Source organism: Danio aesculapii, chromosome 13 (genome assembly GCF_903798145.1).
Source record: "Danio aesculapii chromosome 13, fDanAes4.1, whole genome shotgun sequence".
Classification (NCBI taxonomy): Eukaryota; Metazoa; Chordata; class Actinopteri; order Cypriniformes; family Danionidae; genus Danio; species Danio aesculapii.
In genome coordinates, this window is record NC_079447.1 from 52,902,280 (window position 1) to 52,926,215 (window position 23,936).

A 23,936-nucleotide genomic window follows, 5' to 3' on the forward strand; every position below is an offset into this window, starting at 1 on the left:
CGCAACCACTTACCTTAAAGAAATTAGCAAATCCAATGAATAATTTATTTCAGTGCATATCGCTTTTTAAAGGAACACTCCACCTTTTTGTGAATGTGCTCATCGTACAGCTCCACTACAGTTAAGGAGTTTAGTTTTTTCATTTTTGGATCCATTCAGCCGACATTTGGGTCTGGCGGGAGCACTTTTAGCTTAGCTTAGCATAGATCATTGAATCGGATTAGACCGTTAGCATCTTGTGCAAAAAGACTTTCAATAATCTTTCTATTTAAAAACTAAATAGTAAACTAAATAGTAACTAAATAAAACATTTCTAAACTATTCCTTTAAGTGTCCAAATGGTTTTGGGAGCCGCTGTATATGATTATACTTTAATATGATAGACTTAAGAACAAGTAAAGAGTGAATAAATGACTTTTTTGTGTGAACTATCCCTGTCCAAATGGTTTCTTATAGAGCCACTGTATGGTTGTGCTGCAATATGACGAAAATATTCATTGGATTTACTAATTTCTTTAAGGTAAGTGATTGCAAGCAATTCATATGGCCTGAATTTAAAGGAACAAATTAAATTTAGTAATGTTCAACTTGATTTGTTTGTTTAAATTTAGCCCATGTGTTCGCAACCACTTACCTTAAAGAAATGAGTAAATCCAATTAATCTTTTGATGAGCACTTTTAGCTTAGCTTAGCTTAGCATAGATCATTGAATCGGATTAGACCGTTAGCATCTTGTGCAAAAAGACTTTCAATAATCAATAAATTCTATTTAAAAGGTAAGTGGTTGCAAATAATTTATATGAATGCATTTTTTCCGTGTGAACTATCCCTTTAAGCGTGCGAATGCTCTACAGAGCTACTGTATATGGTTATGCTTCAATATGGCTGACTCATGTTAGACATTTGGAACAAGTATACTTGTTTGCAAGTTGCAAATTGTTTGCAACCACGTACTTAAAAAATAAAAAACATTAAGTAAATACAATGAATCTATGTTTTATGTCAAGTGTGAATAAATAAATTTTTCTGTGTGAGCCACCTCTTTAAGAGACCGAATGGTTTTCAGAGCTGCTATATGCTTATACTTCAATATGACGAACTCACATCAGACATTTGGAAATAGAAAAGTGTAAATAAATACATTTCTGCGTGAACTAAGCGTCCAAATAGTTTTAAAGTGTGAATAAATGTCTAAATATTGTGTGTGAACTATCCCTTTAAGTTTGCAAACGGTTTTTAGAGCTAATATATATGGCTATACTTTAATATAACAGCCTCACATCTGACATTTGGTACAAGTGAAGTGTAAATAAATTAATTTTGTGTGTGAACTATCTCTTAAAGTGTCCAAATGCTTTTCAGATCCACTGCATTGTTCTAATTCAACATGACGTCAGACATTCATCAAATAATCACAAGAAAAAAACTAAAGAAACTTAGAAAGCTGGCCAGGAATATATGCTAATACAGAGGATAGTAATCATCATCATCATCATGCACATGGCTAGTTATTTTTACTCAAAAGGCTCTTCAAGCTCCTCTCCACGGCTTCGTCCAGCTCCTCCTCCAGCTCCTCTTTTTTGGACATGGCCAGTTTGGACTGATAGTCCCGCACCACTTGGTCTATGTAAGGGGCACTTTGTGTACCGTGCAGCATGAGGGTCCACTCTTTCAGCAGGCCGTTTTGCATGTCGCTCTGGCTCTGGAAACCCACCTCCAGGAGCCAGGGGCCCCGCGGGTCCTCGCCCCAGGTGTGTGTGGTCATGAAGGGCCATTTATCGAAGCCCACTTTGGCGTCGTCGTCTCGGGGCCGGCGGCTCAGCAGGATGGATTTGGTACCCATGGGCGAGGTCATGTTGATGTTGAGGTCTCCACGGCGACTGGCGTTCACCGTGACGACTGCCTGCACGTGCTCCAGGTAGCGCACGAAGTTGTCTTTGCCCTGGCAGGCGTCGGTGGTAATGCTTAGCAGGAGCTTGTTACCGGACTGTATTTTACTGCAATGAGAGAGAGAAATGTTCATGTTGTTATGCATTACATTGTGATATTACATGCTATTTAAAGGTGTAAACAAGATGTAAAATGCATCTCTAGAGCGTGTATGTGAAGTTTAAGCTCAAAATAGCACACTGATAATGTTTTCTAACTCTCTGAAACTGACCCTTTTAGTGTTTGATTCGAATTGCGTGGCGTTTTTGTGACTGTCGCTTTAAATTTAAATGAGATTGTGCTCTTTTCAGAACAGGGCGGAGCTACAAATGCAGATGTGTCAGCATAATGGCAGATTCAAATACAAGACTGAGACAGAAACATTATTAAAAACATCTTAAATAATGTACAGTTGCTTATATTGTATTTTATTGAAGCTGAAAAAAAAACATACTAGAAAAATAGGCGGTTCATTCTGCTGTGGTGACTCCGGATAAATCAGGGACTAAGACAAAAAAATATCAATTATATATATATTTTAAAAATTTGTATATAATTACTTTCTATCTATCTATCTATCTATCTATCTATCTATCTATCTATCTATCTATCTATCTATCTATCTATCTATCTATCTATCTATATATATATATATATATATATATATATATATATATATATATGTTATTTGTTAATTTTTATTACTTTCCAGTAATGTTTTTATTTATTATTGTTATTTGTGTATGCATTTATCAATCTTTTATTGCTATTTAAATGGTTTGAGCATAAAAGTGTACAGAAAAAAATGATAATATAATTAAAAGGAACACTGGATACTGTAAATAATGTTCATCATTCAATTAAAAACAACATGCAATTAAATAATATTGAATTCAGTTCACACTTTGAGTTTGTTCATTCATTGCTTCATTCATTCATTTTTCTTTGGCTTAGTTCCTTATTCATCAGGGGTCACCACAGCGGAATGAACCACCAACTATTCTGGCACATGTTTTACGTGGCGGATGTCCTTCCAGCTGCAACCCAGTACTGGGAAACACCCATACACACTCATTCACACACATATACATCTCATACACTACGGCCAATTTAGTTCATCAATTCACCTAAATGTGTGTTTGGACTGTGGGGGAAACCGGAGCACCCAGAGGAAACCCACGCCAACACGGGGAGAACATGCAAACTCCACACAGAAATGCCAACTGACACAGTCCGGACTCAAACCAGTGACTTTCTTGCTGTGAGGCCACAGGGCTAACCACTGAGCCACTGTGCCACCCCAAATTCTGATGTAATAGATCATTCCTGACATTATTTTGAATGTGTTTATTTTTCTTAGTCTTACTGGGAAACACCCATACACACTCATTCACCCGCACACACTCATGCACTACAGTCAATTTAGTTGATCAATTCCCCTATAGCACATGTGTTTGGACTGTGGGGGAAACCGGAGCACCCAGAGGAAACCCACACCAACACAGGGAGAACATGCAAACTCCACACAGAAACACCAACTGACCCAGCTGAGACTCGAACCAGCGACCTTCTTGCTGTGAGGCTACAGTGCTAACTACTTTGAGTTTGTGTGTTTTATTAAAGCTGAGACTTGAAATTGGGTCATTTAATGTGTTGCATTGATTTGAAACACTTCTGTAGACTTTCCAAATGAATGAGCGCAGAGAAAACAGAACATTCTCTCTGGGTTTCCAGATCAATTTAATGTTTTCCCGGTGACATTTTGAGAGTTATTATATTAATTCAGCGGCATCAGCTAATAAATGAGTATGAATGTGAAGCCCTCTCTGGCCATAATGCATCAGCATCAGACAAATGTGTTTGGACTGCCACTACAGAAATGTCATACAAATAATCAGCAAAATGAGTGTTAATGCGAGTGCCGCATCTGTCTCTGTTTATTTCATAACTGCACTGCAAAAAAAACGGCTTTTCGGTTTTTATTTCTAGTCCAAAATTTGAAAAACTCTTAAATCAAGAAGCATTTTCTAGACAAGCACAAAATATTGTGTTGTTTTCAGAAATAATGAGTCCAAATGAAGTGAGTTTTTCCTTTAAACAAGCTAAATAATCTGCCAATGGGGGAGGTGAAATAATATTGTTTTTCTAATTTTGACATAAGATTATTTTGCTTAACCTACTTGTCCTTTTGTAATTTTGGCATATTATTTTATAAAACAAGACAATATCTTTTGTATTAATAAGTTTCCTTCCTGCATTTCTTTTTTGAGGCTACATACAACTCTTTTTCTTGGAATTTTGTGTTTCTATTCAAAACACATATTGGATGGATGTATGGATGTATGGATGTATGGATGGATGAACGGACAGACAGATCAATAGATAAATAGAACAAGAGAATGAGAGAAAGATGGATGGATGGATGGATGGATGCAGGGACGGACGGACGGATGGATAGAATGATGGATGGACGGATGGATGGATGGACGAATGGATTAATGGACGGACGGACAGACAAACGGACGGACGGACGGACGGATGAAACGATGGATGGATGGATGGACGGATGGACGAATGGATTGATGGACGGACGGACAGACAGACAAACAGACAGACAGATGGATGGACGAACAGATGGACGGAACGATGGATGGAATGATGGATGGATAAATGGATGGATGGATGAATGGATTGATGGACTGATGCATGGACAGACAGACAGACAGACGGACGGACGGACGGACGGACGGACGGACGGACGGAAGGAATGATGATGGAAGGATGGATGGAAGGATGGATGGATGGATGGACTGATGGATGGGTAGATGGATTCATGGATGGATGGATGGATGGATGGATGGATGGATGGATGGATGGATGGATAGATGGATGGACGGATGGATGGATGGATGGATGAATGGATGGACGGATGGACTAATGGATGGGTAGATGGATTGATGGACAGAGGGACAGACAGACAGACAGATGGACAGATGGATGGACGGAAGGATGGATGGATGAACCGATAGATGGATGGATGGATAGATGGATGGATGGATGGATGGATGGATGGATGGATGGATGTGGATTTACATCCCACATTTAAAACATTTCTTTCTCAGAATTCAGCGTTTTGTATCTCAGTTTTTCCTCTGTTGTTGTTTTAGGAAATTTGAGTTTCCTGTATTTTGTACAAATCTTTTCATTTTTTCTGCAGAATTTTGACTTTATATCATAAAATCAGTAGTTAAATTTGTAATTGAAATACAGAGTTTCCATCACACAGTTGTTTCTTCTTTTCAGAATTCAGTATTTGCTTCAATTCAGACTTTTTCACCTAATAATTCTCCTTGTAATTCTGAGTTTTCGTCTTGAAGGAGCTGTCAGGCACGGCTTCTGTTCCAACAGATCTGAACTAGAGCCATTTTACAACTGGGCCAGTGAAAGAAAGAAACTGCTTATATGTTCCTCTACTTTCATTGTGGAGCCAGCAATTGCTTTGGCCTGATTGCGTGTGTGTGTTGTGTGTGTGTGTGTGTGTGTGTGTGTGTGTGTGTGTGTGTGTGTGTGTGTGTGTGTGTGTGTGTGTGTGTGTGTGCGTCTGTGCGTGCGTGTGTGCGTGTGGCGTAAAGTGGATGTAATGGCATTATCAGAGGCAGGTCTCCAGTCGGACCCATTACGCAGCTCAGATTAGTGTGTGTGTGTGTTTAGTGTGTGTGTGTGTCTTCACTCGTTCAGAGGGCAGTGTTTCCCCGGAAACTAGGATAGAAACATCCACAGGAGAGGACAGAAGGTGTGTGGAGCGTGAAGGAGACGCTGACAGGTATTAACTCTTTCCTCAACAGTGTTTTTATTTAAAATGATGCCAGCCATCGCCACACTGCTAAAATGCTTCTCCTGCTAAGAGTTTTTGTCTTGTTTCTAGTCCAAAAATCTTAAAATTCTTAAATCAAGAAGCTTTTTATAGACAAGCGAAACATATAGTGTTGATTTCAGAAATACTGATTCAAAATGAAGTGAGTTTTTCCTTAAAACAAGCAAAATAATCTGCCAAACCCACACAAAAGAGTGTATTTTATAGATTTGAATGACTTATTGCATCACAATAACTAAAGTTTTCTTGTCACCCGAATCAAAAAGGGAAATTATTGTTATATTCACTCGAGTGCTTTAACAAACAGCTAAACAGGTTTATCATATATTAACAGTGCTATCATTAGGGCCAGATGGAATCTGCAGACATTTTTTGCTATTTATGCAGAGAATTTTGGTAATATTGAATAATTATGTGAGGATCATAACTAAAACCTTAATATTCGAAATAAAAAAATAACATCTTTTTTACTTTTATTTAATGTTTAAAAAGCAAATCCAATTAGATCCACTTTATTTGGTGAACAAAGCAAGTCTCTCATATAAGATCTCTACTAAAAGACAGACAATATTACTGTACAAACTGCACTGTACATAAATTAATTGAACATTTTTATTCATTCATTCATTCATTCTATTTTCGGCTTAGTCACTTTATTAATCCGGGGTCGCCACAGCGGAATGAACCGCCAACTTATCCAGCACGTTTTACGCAACGGATGCCCTTCCAGCCGCAACCCATCTCTGGGAAACATCCATACACCCTCTAATTCATACTCATACACAACAGACAATTTAGCCTACCCAATTCACCTGTACCGCATGTCTTTGGACTGTGGGGGAAAGCGGAGCACCCAGAGGAAAACATTTTCATAATAGTCAATAATATTACTGTAATTAAATTAAAAACGGAATAAATATCGATTTACACACATTTACTCAAGTAAATAAACAGAATTAATGATGGGGTAAACATCTGTGGAGTTCTGTACATGCAGATTCCGTCTGGGCCTAGCTATGACTTAAGAATTTGTAGATATTTGGACTAGAAACGAGACAAAAGACAGGTATTTTTTGCAGCGCAGCACTTTTGATGATTTTCTCCTAAATTTGATGGTCCTCTGAATGTTTTTGCTATGATTACATGAGCATTTTATATATTAAAGTTAAGAAACAACAAAAAATGCATTGTTTTCTATAGTCCTGTGTCCATGTATAATCACCATTTGAATGCAGATACATTTATACAGTGTGTGTGTGTGTGTGTGTGTGTGTGCGTGCGCATGCATGCGTGCGTGTGTTTTCAATTCATGTTCTTCTAGCATTCAGAGTTTGCATCTCACAATTCATCCTTTTTTTCTTGGAATTACATTTTGAGTCCTCATAATTCTGAGGTATGATACAGACAGGGCTTACGTACCACATTTTGTTTCCCCTTCCTTCACAAAAGCCTTGAATTCATATATAGTTGTTGGATGATTGTACATTAGATGGCTGTAATATCATTATACCACTGATTTGCCATTGCAAACCTTTAAATAAACGTTTAAAGGTCCTGTGAAGTGCTTAGATGTGCACATTTTTATTTGATGTTTGGCGTAATCTCAACTGAAGCATGAAGAGAGGGCAGGTCATATATTAGCTCCTCCCCTTTAAAAATGGCCAATAGCGTGTTTTTTTTCTCACAGCTCTTCCAATGAGAGTGGTTAAGCTCAAGCACATCAAATGAACAGCCAATGAGAAGATGGGGGCGGGGCATGTCAGATAATACTGAGCTTTTAATTGGTCAGAAGATGAGAAACTGAAGTATGTGGAGACGTCAAAATAATCCTTAATCCATTTAGGTGGAAGTGACAAACTGCTGTAGATGTTTATATCAGGTTTATATCTCCTAATGTGAATATTGTCACAGTTTTAGAGCACACTAGCTTATAGATATCCTTAAAACTAACATCTAAATAACTTTAAATAACTAAGTTTAGAGTACTTCATTGGCTTCACGCACACAAACACACACACATACACACACGCACAATAGACCCATTAGTGAACTGAAAAAAAGGAGCAGAAGAAACAAATGGAGCCTTGAGCTGAATCTATTGAGTGTTGGAAAAGAAAGTTAATAAAGAAAGAGCTGCTGGTATCTGGTTGACAGTGAGATAGTGCTGTGGGATCTGGGGGACGTTAATGAACACTGTTATTGATATACAGCACGAGCAGCGCACAAACACACGAGCTGATGAATCTGGTTAATTACCGTTCTGGAACAAAAGGTGCTTCACTGTGTTCCATTTGCTGCCTATGAACAGGTTGTTTTTTACTGTTTGTCTATGTGTGATATATACTGTAAATAGCTAGAAGTGACAAAAGAACATTCCACATGTGAACTTAGTTTTAACAGTAGATGGTGCTCTAGGCTAGTTTTTAACAGTAGATGGTGCTCTAGGCTAGTTTTTAACAGTAGATGGTGATCTAGGCTAGTTTTTAACAGTAGATGGTGATCTAGGCTAGTTTATAACAGCAGATGGTGCTCTAGTTTAGTTTATAACAGTAGACTGCGCTCTAGGCTAGTTTATAACAGCAGATGGCGCTCTAGTTTAGTTTATAACAGTAGACAGTGCTCTAGGCTAGTTTATAACAGCAGATGGCGCTCTAGGCTATTTTTAACAGCAGATGGCGCTCTAGACTAGTTTTTAACAGTAGATGGCGCTCTAGGCTAGTTTTAACAGCAGATGGCGCTCTAGGCTACTGTTTAACAGCAGGTGATGCTCTAGGCTAGTTTTACCAGCAGATGGTGCTCTAGGCTAGTGCTTAACAGCAGGTGATGCAAGCAGAGTACAGCTGTTTGTAAAGCATACAGCGCCATCTGTTGGTAAAAAACAGAAGCACAGACTCCATTCAAGAGACAATATTGATGCATTTTGAAAATCTCAGACTCGATACAGAATCAATTTCTCTAACAGATTTTCGCCACAGCTCTACAGGGAACTCAGTTCATAATTAAACCTGGTATTCTCTCACTGCAGTAATGTGTGTAGTGATTTAGTTCTGCGTTAGCTGCATATAGGCATGGAGGGATTCATTATCCAGTGCAGAAAACCCTCTGCGTGCTGCTGCTCATTACACTTCAGTCACATCATCGCTCCACCGCTGCTTAATTGCTGATCCTCAGTTGGGCCTCGGCCAAGATACTGTTATTGGTATGAGAGGAGGGTTTGTCTCTTTGTCAATGGGGATTTTAAAAAGGACTTCATCACGACTAAGCATACACGCACAGACATACACCTACGCAAGCCTAAGCTGAACAACCGTGATCTCCGATCTCTCAAGCGGCGCTGCATCAAGAATCCTCATTCATTTAGAAGCCATATCACCACATGGGCTCAGGAAAACTGCAGCAAACCTTTGTCAATTACCAACAGGGCTGGCGCGTCCAAAGAGGCGACCTAGGCGGCCACCCTCACCACCCGTGTTTTCAGCAGTTATATCCGTGCCTAGGGCAGCAGAATAGAGAGGGCGGCGTCCATGACACCTCCCTCACCATCCGCGTCCTCAATTATATCTGCGTTATATACAGCGCCCCCCCTCCCCCCCCACCCTCACTTTGCTAATGGGTCACTTTCGTTTTCTTTTTCGGGTTGAGGGCGGCGGGATCGTCCTTTGCCTAGAGCGGCAATTAAGCTTGCTGCAGCCCTAAGTACCACAATAAGTATTTACATCCACAAATGCCAGTGAAAACTGTACTGTGCCAAAAGGAAGCCCTATGTTAACAGTGTCAGGAATAGCCGTCGACTTCTCCGGGCTCTGTGGAATCTGAGCTGGACCATCACAAAGTGGAAACGTGGGCTTTGACCAAAGAAGAAAAGGATCATCTAGACCAGGGGTGTCCAAATTCAGTCCTGGAGGGCCGGTGTCCTGCAGATTTTAGCTCCAACTTGCCTCAACACACTTGCACGGATGTTTCTAGAAAGCCTAGTAAGTGCTTGATTAGCTAGCCCAGGTGTGTCTGATTGGGGTTGGAACTAAACTTTGCAGGACACCGGCCCTCCAGGACCGAGCTTGGACATGCCTGATCTAGACTGTTACCAGCAACAGGTTCAAAAGCCAGGGTCTGTCATGGTATGGGGCTGTGTCGCTCCCATTAGCAAAGATAACTTGCTCTTCTGTGATGCTCCATTAATGCTGAAAAGTACACAGAGATTTTGGAGCACAATATGCTGCCTTCTTTTGCAGGGAAGCCCATGCATACATCAACAAGACAATGCAAAACCACACTCTGCACACATTACAAAGTCCTGCTGCGGAGGAAGAGGATACAGGTACTGAACTGGCCTGCCTGCAGTCCTGACCTGTCTCCAATGGAGAATGTGTGGCGACAACCAAGACCCCGTACTGTTGCCCACCTTAAGACTTGTTTGCAGGCAGAATGGGACAAAACTACACCTGAAACACTTTATCATTTGATGTCTTCAGTCTTTAAATGTCTTTAAGTGTTTTGAAAAGGAACGGCAAAATTACAAAGGGTTAAATACTTTTCTTGAAATGTGTTGCAAGAGTGTACACATACAAACACATGCACAAACACACATACACACACACACACGCTCGCACAGACAGACATACAAGTGTCCCTGTGCACCAGTGTAACTGTGGCTGTTGCCATAGCATGTGAAGCCCAGCAGTGAGTGGGAGACGCTAATTATAGCAGAAGTGAGAATGAGAGCGAGTGTGTAGCGTCAGGAGGCCTGACACATGCAATATGCCTTCACACTGAGCACAGACGGGGGTCAGCATTCTACAGTCTAACCACAGCTATCACACACACACACACGCACGGTTAATAAGGACTCTCCATAGGCATAATGTATCTTACACTGTAAAAAACTCCACCCCTAAACTCAAAAACCTGTGGTAAGATTTGAATGTCAATAAATACTTTGAGTATTTTAAATTACAAGTAATAGAGTTTACCTAGGTCATACCCATTATACATTAAACTGTCTTTATAAACCACCATAACCAGTACACACACACACACACACCATTACTGGCGCTGCACTGGCATGGTTAAAATCATACCGATCTGACCATGTTTGTAGCAGTAAATGATAACACCAGACAGTGCTCTAGACTAGTTCATAACAGTAGACTCACTCTGTGCTAGTTTTCAACAGGAGAAGGCATTCTAGACTAGTTTATAACAGCAGACGACGCTCTAGGCTAGCTTTAAACAACAGACAGCGCTCTAGGCAAGCTTTTAACAGCAAATGTCGCTCTAGGCTAGTTTATTGCAGCAGATGGCAATTTAGGCTAGCTTTAACAGCAGACTGCGCTCTAGGCTAGTTTATAGCAGCAGATGGCAATCTAGGCTAGTTTTAAACAGCAGACGGCGATCTAGGCTAGCTTTAAACAACAGACAGTGCACTAGGCTAGTTTTTAACAGCAGAAGGTGCTCTAGGCTAGTTTTGAACAGCAGATGGTGCTCTAGGCTAGTTTTTAACAGCAGAAGGTGCTCTAGGCTAGCTTTAACAGCAGACGGCGCTCTAGCCTAGTTTTAAACAGCAGATGGCGCACTAGGCTAGTTTTAAACAGCAGAAGGTGCTCTAGGCTAGCTTTAGCAGACGGCGCTCTAGGCTAGTTTATAACAGCAGAAGGTGTTCTAGGCTAGCTTTAACAGCAGATGGCGCTCTAGGCTAGTTTTAAACAGCAGATGGCGCTCTAGGCTAGTGTTTAACAGCAGAAGGCACTCTAGGCTAGTTTATAAAAGCAGACGGCGCTCTAGTATAGTTTATAACAGCAGATGGTGCTCTAGGCTAGTTTTTACAGCAGATGGTGCTGTAGGCTAGTTTTTAACAGCAGACGGCGCTCTAGGCTAGTTTATAACAGCAGACGGCGCTCTAGTATAGTTTATAACAGCAGATGGTGCTCTAGGCTAGTTTTTACAGCAGATGGCGCTCTAGGCTAGTGTTTAACAGCAGAAGGCACTCTAGGCTAGTTTATAAAAGCAGACGGCGCTCTAGGCTAGTTTTTAACAGCAGATGGCGCTCTAGGCTAGTTTATAACAGCAGATGGCGCTCTAGGCTAGTTTTAAACAGCAGACGGCGCTCTAGGCTAGTTTATAACAGCAGACGGCGCTCTAGGCTAGTTTTAAACAGCAGACGGCGCTCTACAGCTTTGTTTGTTGTGAATACACAAATTATTTTAAAGTTAAATATTTTATTTTAAATGATTAGAAAATAATGCACTGCCCGTAGTCAATTAATTCTTACACCTTGTTTGGTGTTGTGGTGTATTTTCTGCACTCACTGAATGTCCTGCACGGATCCGGCCACGCAGTGGAATCGTTCGGGCACGGTTTTCCAGTCGCGGGCGAGTTTGACCATTCCTCCGGCGTCCAGCACACCATACCCAAACAGATGATTGAACTCCAGACCCACGCCGTTCCTCCGCCACTGGTGAACCTCATCGTGCAGTTTATTCCTCTTGGAGGTCAGGACGGTCAGGTGCTGCAGGTCTCTCCATGTCAGGTTCGGACTGCACAGAAAACAGTACAAAATTTAAATAAAATAAAATGTTGTTTCCTCTTTATATTGAGTGCTCTGATTTGGTATAATAATTCTACACTGTACTTGTCAGTCAGTGGCAGTACTTGTCAATGTCAGCGTCTAAGAGGACTATATATGAAGCACAAATGAACAGCGACAGGCTGAGAACGTTAGTCTGTTTTCAATCTGCCACTATGCTGACTCACGGGCCTTTGTAGCTCCGCCCTCTTCTGAAAAGAGCCCAGTCTCATTTGAATTTAAAGCGACAGTCCCCAAAATACCACAATTAGGATCAGTTTATGCGAGTCTCTCCATACCCAGTGTGCAGCATCCACATGGATGATGCGACAGCAGCCACAGGACAACGACGCCAGTGCGCTCACCACACACCAGCTATAGGTGGAGTGTAGAGACGGTGACACAGCTAATTCAGTGGATGGGGATGATTGGGAGGCCATGATTGATAAGGGCCGATGGAGGGAATTTGGCAAGGGGACACCTGGGTTACACCCCTACTCTTTACCAGAAGTGCCAACACAATCTTACGGCAATTCGTAACTTTTTTTTTAGTGGCTAATTCGTATGAATTCGTACGATCTAATTCGTACAATTTAGTACGATTTGCTCATCCTCCAATGACGGTTGGGTTTAGGGGCGGGGTTAGGTGCCACGCCTCCTTTTTAAAATCGTACCATTTCGTACGACTGAACTCGTACGAATTCGTACGAATTAGCCACTGAACTGTCAAAACGTAAAATACTTACGTTTTCTCGTGAGATCAGGCTGGAAGTGCCTTGGGATTTGTAATGACCACAGAGAGTCAGGACCTTGGTCGAAAGACGGCGCTCACTGACACTATAATGTCCCCTTCACTGTACTGGTGTATTAGGACTCACACAGACCATAAGTTTCACTTACATAAATACTTTTGGATAATCCAGTGAATTAATAAAAAAATGTACCATTTTTTACTACCATTGTTTAATTATTACTTATATATGTATGTGTGTGTGTATATACATACATACACACACACACACACACACACACACACACACACACACACACACACACACACACACACACACACACACACACACATATATATATATATACAACAGATCCAAATCATTGAGTAATATTTGTTAAATATTTGTAAGTTTTAATTTGCATTTTTATTTATTATTATTATTATTATTGTTATTGTTATTGTTATTGTTATTGTTATTGTTATTATTATTGTTATTATTGTTATTATTATTATTGTTGTTGTTATTATTATTATTATTATTATTGTTATTATTATTATTATTATTATTGTTATTGTTATTGTTGTTGTTATTATTATTATTATTATTATTATCATTATTATTATTATTATTATTATTATTATTATTATTATTATTATTATTATTATTATTATTATTATTATTATTATTATTATTATTTTAAACAAACCACTCCTACCAATAAATGAGCCTTAAAATGTGCTTAAGTTTCTTGTCTTAAACATGGGACACATCCTACAGTAGTCAAAATATTATGACTGATGTTTCTCACTAATAAAGATGTCATTCTGTGTCCAAGTCAGTCCTTCAGCCAAACTCAAATAAACACACAAACACATGCAAATAAAGCTGCAGTTTATACAACGCGTGTTGACTTTGGGCTCAACAAAGAGAGCTTTTCTCCCGACACCTACATCATTATGCAGTAGCGAGCAAACACAAAGCCTTTACAGATCCAGAGCAGTGTCAACAGTCATTAGCAGCAGTCCTGACACCGTAACACACACTCAAACATGTGAACGCAAGCAGAAAACACACGGCAGGACTTTATCACCAGTTCCCTCTGACAAAGCTTTCTAAATCAAGTCTAATGAACCACATTTTGCTTCCTTTACTTACGCATGAAATAAAACACACTTCACAAACCTGCTGATTTTGTGGAGAAAAACCTACAGGAAGCATCAGTGCAACAATTAAATCAAATATAGATGATTTTAGTATCAGCTGAGTGTAAAGAATAAAAATAATCATCATAGATTTCAATGCATAAATTATGTATATAAAATAATATATTATAATTGTAGTATTATAAAGTACTATAAAGTTTTCTAACTGGCGAATGACATGAACTAGTGGATTGGATTTCAGGAGGTGTGGCTTTGGACGGCAGGGGAGGGACTTTGTTTCTAAGATATTATGCTAAATAATATAGAGGAAATGTATGAAAATAATATAGAGGAAAGAGCATCATTTAGGTAACTAATATAAAGCAAATTTATGTAAATAATATAGAGGAAAGTGCATAATTGCATAATAATTGCATAATCGCACAATATAAAGGGAAATGCATGTAATTAATATAGAAGTGCATAATTTATGTAGATAATAAAGGAAATTTATGTAAAAAAGAGCATAATTTATGTAAATAACACAGAGGAAATTTATGCTATATAATATAGAGGAAAGAGCATTGTTTATGTAAATAATATAAAGCAAATTTATGTAAATAATATAGAGGAAAAATGCATAATTTATGTAAATAATATAGTGGAATGAGGATAATTAATGAAAATTATGTAGAGGAAATGTATGTAAATATTATAGAGGAAAGAGCATCATTTGGGTAAATAATATAGAGGAAATGTATGTAAATAATACAGAGGAAAGAGCATTGTTTATGTAAATAATATAAAGCAAATTTATGTAAATAATATAGTGGAATGAGGATAATTAATGAAAATTATGTAGAGGAAATGTATGTAAATAATGTAGAGGAAAGAGCATGATTTGGGTAAATAATATAAAGCAAATTTATGTAAATAATATAGAGGAAAAATGCAAAATTTATGTAAATAATATAGAAGAAAGTGCATAATTTATGTAGATAATATTGAAAAATGCATAATTTATGTAAATAATATAGAGAAAAGTGCATAATTGCATAATTATTGCATAATCACACAATATAGAGGAAATTTATGTAAATAATTTAAAGGAAAGAGCATAAATTGGGTAAATAATATAGAGGAAATGTATGCTATATAATATAGAGGAAAGAGCATTGATTATGTAAATAATATAAAGCAAATTTATGTAAATAAGAGGAAATTTATGCTATATAATGTAGCGGACAGTTATGAAATGTATGTAAATAATTTAGAGGAAAGAGCATCATTTAATGTAAGTGATATAGAGGAAAACACCTTTTTAACAGCAGAAAAAACTCAACAATGTTTTGTTTATCTTGATGTTTTGGTGTCTTTTTCTAAACTCCAAAATTAAAAAAAAAAGAATCATTTTCTGTTTTCATGAAGGCTGAACACATTGAGGGTACAACACTTGTCTTCTGGGTCAATTTTGACCAAATATAAAACCATTTTATAATCAATACTGTCCTGCTAAACATGTTTTACTCTTCAGCGGTGCTTTTATCATGATAACATCCACCCTTTACTGTAGTGAGAGTCGAGTGTTGTCCACTGAGTGAACACTGCTGAAATACTGCACACTGATCAGGGAAAACCCAAACATTCACAGAGCGTGTGATGAAGATCAGTTTGTTTCTAAATTGATCAGCTTTATTTTAGAGGTTTAGTGGAGGCGGGACATTTTGACTCGAAGAATGAACAGTGTATACTGAATTATAGACCGCAGGAGGGTTAATAACATGAGTGTGAGAGATGAGAGTCAGCTCTGCGTACTAAACTTCTAATGGGTCTCCAGTAGCAGACGCAGGCCAAATATGATTTTCTTCCTGGCATTCAGCGTAACACGGGGTAATCATTGACTTGAGCCAAAAGTCTTTCAATTTATTTTCAAGAGTTGATCAGCAGCGTATGTGCCAGACTCGTTTCTCATTAACCACTGAAAGTGTGTCGTATAAAGTTAAAACTCTCAGAAATAAACATTGACACCTGTTTTCCTCCAACAGGGTGATGATGATGCCAAAACTCAATCTCAAAGAGATTGGGCCAGTAGGGGCCTTCTAAGCCTACTGGCATGCTCAGAAGGCTGTTATCATCCATTCACATGGTTAATCAGCTATTTTAATAGTGAGACTCCAGATCCAGATCTGTTGTTACATTACTGTGAGGGTTGAGTTTAGTGTTGGCGTAGGGGTGTAGTTTAATAAATAATTCTTGTTAGCTTCTGGCTGCAACCATGTGTGATCTATAGCTGATTAATGAACACGCCCTTCAACTAAATAATATAACTCTAAGAGAGCATAACGCAGCATGTTTATTTGTCTGCACACTTCTCCTTTAGATGAACAGCAGTGCAGGTTTTTGGCATCAGCACTGCTTCAGTGTTAAAAGCGCATCAATCATAGATAAGATGAGTCAGTTTAGCGCAGATCTGTGTTTCTGCTTCCACATTTTGACACTCCGCTCGTCGGCAGTGATCTACCATCTTGGCCGAGCGTTTGTGTTTTCTCGAGATGCCTTATTGTTTTTCATAAATCATAAATGCAGTGCGCTGGGAAGCAGAAGTGTACGTACTTGGCCTCCAATGCCAATGCGAACACGCCGGCAGCCTCAGGAGCCGCAGCAGATGTGCCCGAGTGACGCAGCGTGCAGTTTCCATACAGATCCGTGGTGGCCTGGAGACACACACACACACACACACACACAAAGAGAAAACCTTAATTAGACATTAGCGTCAATGAGATGCTCATTACACTTCAGTAAACAGCAGGTAAAGGATGTCTTTCATATTCTAATTCAGTTTTCAGGATTAAAGGATGCAAACGGAAGGGAGAATTCTTACCATTCAAAACACCAACCCAGGCTTATTATGGATATGTACCCCTGTATATATTTCTGGAGAGCGCCAAATATGTCCCAGGAGCTACGTTTTTTTGCAAATCCACCAGATAATGGTCATTTGTGTGTAACTTCTCTTTATTTATGATTTGGTTATGGGTAAAACTAAGACTATGCAAGTCAGGTAGTTGAAACGGTAGGCTACAAATAATTAATTCGTTATAAATTAATTAATTATTCATAAATAATTATTATATAATGCCATTATAACTATGACGGTGCCATTATAACTATGACGGCGGTGCTATTGTCCATTGTAATGTTTCACAGTAGACATCGCACGATGCCAAATTGGTCGACATCACCCAACCCTAATTCACACACACTCATACACTACGTCCAGTTTAGTTCATCAGTTCCCCTATAGCGCATGTGTTTGGACTGTGGGGGAAACCGGAGCACCCGGAGGAAACCCACGCTAATGCAGGTAGAACATGCAAACTCCACACAGACATGCCAACTAGCCCAGACGGGACTCGAACCAGATACCTTCTTGCTGTGAGGCCACAGTGCTAACCATTGAGCCACCGTGCTGCCAATTGCCTTATTAATATTAAAGCAAATAATTAGATTACTGATGTCCATGTAAGTATAGTCATTGGTAATCCTTGTGTATTGTCAGATTGACTCCCCTTTGGTTATGTTGGTAGCTGTTTTTGCCCCATTGACTTCCATTATAATCACATGATTTGCAAAGCCATGACAGCATATGATCATGAGTGCTGATTGTTAGTAGTTTTTCCTGTTAGAAAATAATTCACAGCTTCACCACTTGAGGTGTGCTTATTTCCTAATAATTCAACAGATCAGAGTGAGCTATTGCTCTTCTCCTCGGGTCTCCAGTACAGAGAGTGTATTAGTCAGGTGTGTGTCCTCCTCAAGCGTCTCCTGTGTGTAGCACTAGTGTCCTCCACATCTCCTCCTCCTTCTGTTGTGTGTGTGAGTGTGTTAGTCAGGTGTGTGTCCTCCTCAAGCGTCTCCTGTGTGTAGCACTAGTGTCCTCCACATCTCCTCCTCCTCCTCCTGTTGTGTGTGTGAGTGTATTAGTCAGGTGTGTGTCTTCCTCAAGCGTCTCCTGTGTGTAGCACTAGTGTCCTCCACATCTCCTCCTCCTCCTTCTGTTGTGTGTGTGAGTGTATTAGTCAGGTGTGTGTCCTCCTCAAGCGTCTCCTGTGTGTAGCACTAGTGTCCTCCACATCTCCTCCTCCTTCTGTTGTGTGTGTGAGTGTGTTAGTCAGGTGTGTGTCCTCCTCAAGCGTCTCCTGTGTGTAGCACTAGTGTCCTCCACATCTCCTCCTCCTTCTGTTGTGTGTGTGAGTGTGTTAGTCAGGTGTGTGTCCTCCTCAAGCGTCTCCTGTGTGTAGCACTAGTGTCCTCCACATCTCCTCCTCCTTCTGTTGTGTGTGTGAGTGTATTAGTCAGGTGTGTGTCCTCCTCAAGCGTCTCCTGTGTGTAGCACTACTGTCCTCCACATCTCCTTCTGTTGTGTTCTGATGTGATTTCTGTCTGTTGTAGCTGTGAAATCATTCAGGGGAGTGATATGAAGCTGTAATGCGCTCTAAACCTGCCGGAACTACTTTAGCTGTGATACTAAATGTATACCATAGACTTTTCCGTTTAAAAATGACATTATAAAGTAGAGTTTGGTGTGTTTTGCTGTGTGTTATGTGCTTCAGTGAGCGTTCAGTGATGACATTTGGATGTGCAGTAACCCGGATTGGCCTGACTGAACAAATCTGACAGATTAAACACAGTCTTCATCGCGGATCTTTCTCAGAGTCGCAGATATTCCTCACTCCATTTCCATTTCCACTCATTGTCCAGACACAAAACGACCGAAACAATTAACTCTGTCATTTTATCACTGCCTCTCTGTGTTATTATCACACTGCCAGAAGACTAGAAGAACCGGAAAACTAAGAGACTGCTGTTCAAAAAGATGCTTTAGAGCAGGGGTTTACAAACTTTTCTGCCAAAAATTTAGATTTTTATCCAATCCTAAGTGAGTATAGGTGATATATTTGTGTGTATTTGAAGAATTCAGATTTATTAAACAGATATATTTATTAAAATAATATTTTATTCAGCAAACATCTTTAGAAATAGAAAGAAAATACATTTTAATTCATGCAAAAAAAATTACGAACTAAAAAATTTCAACAAAATGTTATTCATTTATTCATTTTCCTTCAGCTTAGTCCCATTTATCAGGGGTCGACACAGCGGAATGAACCACCAACTTATCCAGCATATGTTTTACGCAGTGGATGCCCTTCCAGCTGCAAACTAGTACTGGGAAACTTTACTTGTACTGTTAAAGTTGTGGGGACATTTGTCCTCACAATGTAACACAGACACACACACTCACCACGCCAGCTTCAGGGTTTCTCTTGCGGCCGTTGCTGAAGGTGGAGGCGAGGGTGGAGGAGCAGCTCTCATCATAGAGCGCCGTGCGTCCGTCATTGATGGCCGAGTTGATGGAGATGGTCCACATGCTGGAGGCGTATCCATCACAGTTGCAGTCGTCGTAGCTACCGCCGTCTCCAGAAGCCCATACATAGATACTGCCTTTCCCACCGCGACCCTGTCAAACACACACACACACACACACACACACACTTTTAAATGAGAAGACTACAGTAACTGTAATTGGTCCAAATCAAAACTCTCAATGTTGTAGATTTGGAGAGTTTAAAGGACTAAACCGAAAATGAATGAATGAATGAATCTCTTCTGTAATTGGCTCTAGTTCCTCTCAGCGTCATCTTCATGCTAAGTTAAAGCTCCTGTGAAGTGCTTTGAAATGTGCATTTTTTTAATGATTGGCGTAATCTCAACTGAAACATGAGGAGAGGGTGGGGCATAAAGTAACTCCTCCCCTTTGAAAACAAAGCCAATAGCGTTTAGTCTTTCTCACATCTCTGCCAGTGATTGAGCTGAACCGCATCAAATAGAAAGCCAATGAGAAGAAGGGGGCAGGGCATGTCAGACACAGGAGAGCATTTGATTAAGCTAATTTGGTGTAATTGTAGCAATATTTTGTCATTAAATCATTTAATTTTACAATATTTTGTGAATCACTTGATTATTCCATATTACAATACAATATAATCACGTAATAGCAACGATGTCCCATATGTTTAGTTATTAAAGCTGTGCTTATTTCCGCCGTCGCTATAAAATTACAGTAGATTGCTTGACTAGAAATGTACAGTACTTGCTGATAACATTTTTTTTTGTAATTCGGCTACCTATAATTCAAACCGCAGTAGTTAAATAGCCATTCCTCCACTATTAAGTTTGATTTTTAAGCATTTTGATCAATAAGGACACAAGTCATGTCCTCATAAACCACCTCAACGTTTATACATTGATCATTCTTGTGTCATAAAACAAATCTCTGTCCTTGTAAACCATAAAACCCATTACACACAGAGACATGTTGGTTTTTGTGACTTGTGGGGACATTCCATAGGGTTTTTATGGTTTTTTTAGGGTTCAAATTGTATTTTTTATTACCCAACCCCAACTCTACGCAGTTTTACTTTCTGAAAAAATTTATGAGCCTTTCAAAAAAGATCACATCAGCAATGTCCTCATAACTATCTCCTTGTAAAACCTACCCAGTGGCGTAACGGATGGATCAGCAGTGGATGCACCGCGGGGGGGGCCCGCATGACAAGGGGCCCCATGCGATAACCCAGCCTGATCTCACAAGAAAACATAAGTATTTTACGTTTTGTCAGTTTAGTGGCTAATTCGTACGAATTCGTACGAGTTCAGTCGTACGAAATGGTACGATTTTAGAAAGGAGGCGTGGCACCTAACCCCGCCCCTAAACCCAACCGTCATTGGAGGATGAGCAAATCGTACTAAATTGTACGAATTAGCCACTAAAAAAAAAGTAACGAATTGCCGTGACATTGTGTTGGATAACCAGCACCCAGCACCCCCCCCCCCCCGGTAAGTGTTCACTCATCCCCGGTCTAAAGTATGCGAATATGAGTATAACCCTCCTGAGCATGAGTAATCCGTGCAGAGGTGGGCCCCGCATTTTGCGCTACGCCACTGAACCTACCCATGTCAAGATGTCAGTATTCAGCTTAAAGTGCAATTTAACTAGGATAGTTAGGGTAACCAGGCAAGTTAGGATAGTTAGGCAAGTCATTGGTCAACAGTGGGTTGTTTTTTTGACAATCAAAAAAAAAAGATTTCTTGAGGAGGCAAATGTTGTATGTCAAAAGAACCCATTAAGATAAGATTTAAGCACTTTGAATTACAATACTCATGTCATTAAACACATTTGCATCCTAATATGTCACAAACATCACACACACACACACACACATACTCCAGTCATCATACAGATTACACTCACACAGCATCACTGAGGCATCTCGAGACCTTTTACAGGCGGTGATTCAGCCGCTGCCATTGTGTTTAAGCTTCTCATCTGAACATATAATTTAATGCTTTTAGCTGAACGCAGGAGCGCTCTTTTCTTCAGGCTTTATATCAGCAGGCACCTGACGCCAGGAGATCTGAACAGTGCAATCGTGACCTTAAAAGAGTGCTTGATTATTGTGATTTGAACAGTACGTGGTGATTTACCATGCTAACATATAGAGGGCCGATTACGATTCTCCTAGACCCCTGGGCTTCAGCACTCGCTGGAGTAAACAAATCATAAAATAAGACGCGACTTATTATTGTATGAGGAAAATCTCCAAATTATGAGTTTGTATTCTTAAATCTGAAACTTATTTAGTTTATGCTAACGCCAATACTACAATATTTGGCAAATGATTAACCTTGTATGATCCAAGGGGTTCATAAAACTGATGTAGCTTGGCTGCTAATATGAGCAATTAAATCTCAATTGTGTAATACAATAAAATCACAATTACACACCATGGCTTTAATACACTGCAAGAGTGAAAACAAACTAGACTTAATAAACATCAAAGCTTTTCCATATGAAAATAAACTGTAGTAATTCAACCATGCCATAGAAAAGACTTGAATTAATCTGTTGTGGTGATTCAATAGTTGCTATGGTAACAATAACTACAGTAATTGATCTGTTGTGGTGATTCTACAGTTGCTATGGCAACAATGACTACAGTAACTGATGTGTTGTGGTGATTCTACAGTTGCTATGGTAAAACAACAACTACAGTAATTAAAATGTTGTGATTCTACAGTTGCTATGGTAAAACAACAACTACAGTAATTAAAATGTTGTGATTCTACAGTTGCTATGGTAACACAACGACTACAGGAATTAATATGTTGTGGTGATTCTACAGTTGCTATGGTAACACAAGGACTACAGTAATTAATATGTTGTGGTGATTCTACAGTTGCTATGGTAACACAACAACTACAGTCATTAATATGCTGTGGTGATTCTACAGTTGCTATGGTAGCACAACGACTACAGTAATTAATATGTTGTGGTGATTCTACAGTTACTATGGTAACACAACAACTACAGTAATTAATATGTTGTGGTGATTCTACAGTTACTATGGTAACACAACAACTACAGTAATTAATATGCTGTGGTGATTCTACAGTTGCTATGGTAACACAACGACTATAGTAATTAATATGTTGTGGTGATTCTACAGTTGCTATGGTAACACAACGACTACAGTAATTAATATGTTGTAGTGATTCTACAGTTGCTATGGTAATACAACGACTACAGTAATTAATATGTTGTGGGGATTCTACAGTTGCTATGATAACACAACAACTATAGTAATTAATCAGTTGTGGTGATTCTACATTTGATATGGTAACACAACAACTACAGTAATTAATATGTTGTGGTGATTCTACAGTTACTATGGTAACACAACAACTACAGTAATTAATATGTTGTGGTGATTCTACAGTTGCTATGGTAACACAACAACTACAGTAATTAATATGCTGTGGTGATTCTACAGTTGCTATGGTAACACAACGACTATAGTAATTAATATGTTGTGGTGATTCTACAGTTGCTATGGTAACACAACGACTACAGTAATTAATATGTTGTGGTGATTCTACAGTTGCTATGGTAATACAACGACTACAGTAATTAATATGTTGTGGGGATTCTACAGTTGCTATGATAACACAACAACTATAGTAATTAATCAGTTGTGGTGATTCTACAGTTGCTATGGTAATACAACAACTACAGTAATTAATATGTTGTGGTGATTCTACAGTTACTATGGTAACACAACAACTACAGTAATTAATATGTTTTGGTGATTCTACAGTTACTATGGTAACACAATGACTACAGTAATTGGCCTGTTGTGGTGATTCTACAGTTGCTATGGTAACACAACAACTACAGTAATTAATATGTTGTGGTGATTCTACAGTTACTATGGTAACACAACAACTACAGTAATTAATATGTTGTGGTGATTCTACAGTTGCTATGGTAACACAACGACTACAGTAATTAATATGTTGTGGTGATTCTACAGTTGCTATGGTAACACAACAACTACAGTAATTAATATGTTGTGGTGATTCTACAGTTACTATGGTAACACAACAACTACAGTAATTAATATGTTGTGGTGATTCTACAGTTACTATGGTAACACAACAACTACAGTAATTAATATGTTTTGGTGATTCTACAGTTACTATGGTAACACAATGACTACAGTAATTGGCCTGTTGTGGTGATTCTACAGTTGCTATGGTAACACAACAACTACAGTAATTAATATGTTGTGGTG

At 39.0% G+C, this 23,936-nt stretch overlaps 1 protein-coding gene across 1 annotated transcript in view; it reads right to left on the reverse strand.

Annotated features, from left to right (window-relative positions):
- Nucleotides 1-778: 778 nt before the first annotated feature.
- pcsk2 (proprotein convertase subtilisin/kexin type 2) overlaps nucleotides 779-23,936 on the reverse strand; it is a 70,029-nt gene continuing 46,871 nt past the window's right edge. Inside the window, exons 9-12 of the mRNA XM_056471619.1 lie at nucleotides 19,547-19,762; nucleotides 16,855-16,955; nucleotides 12,109-12,336; nucleotides 779-1,997 (exon numbers count right to left, since the gene is read on the reverse strand). Coding sequence (XP_056327594.1) covers nucleotides 1,505-1,997; nucleotides 12,109-12,336; nucleotides 16,855-16,955; nucleotides 19,547-19,762 — 1,038 coding nt within the window. The 3' untranslated portion in view covers nucleotides 779-1,504. The remainder of the gene's footprint in view (nucleotides 1,998-12,108; nucleotides 12,337-16,854; nucleotides 16,956-19,546; nucleotides 19,763-23,936) is intronic.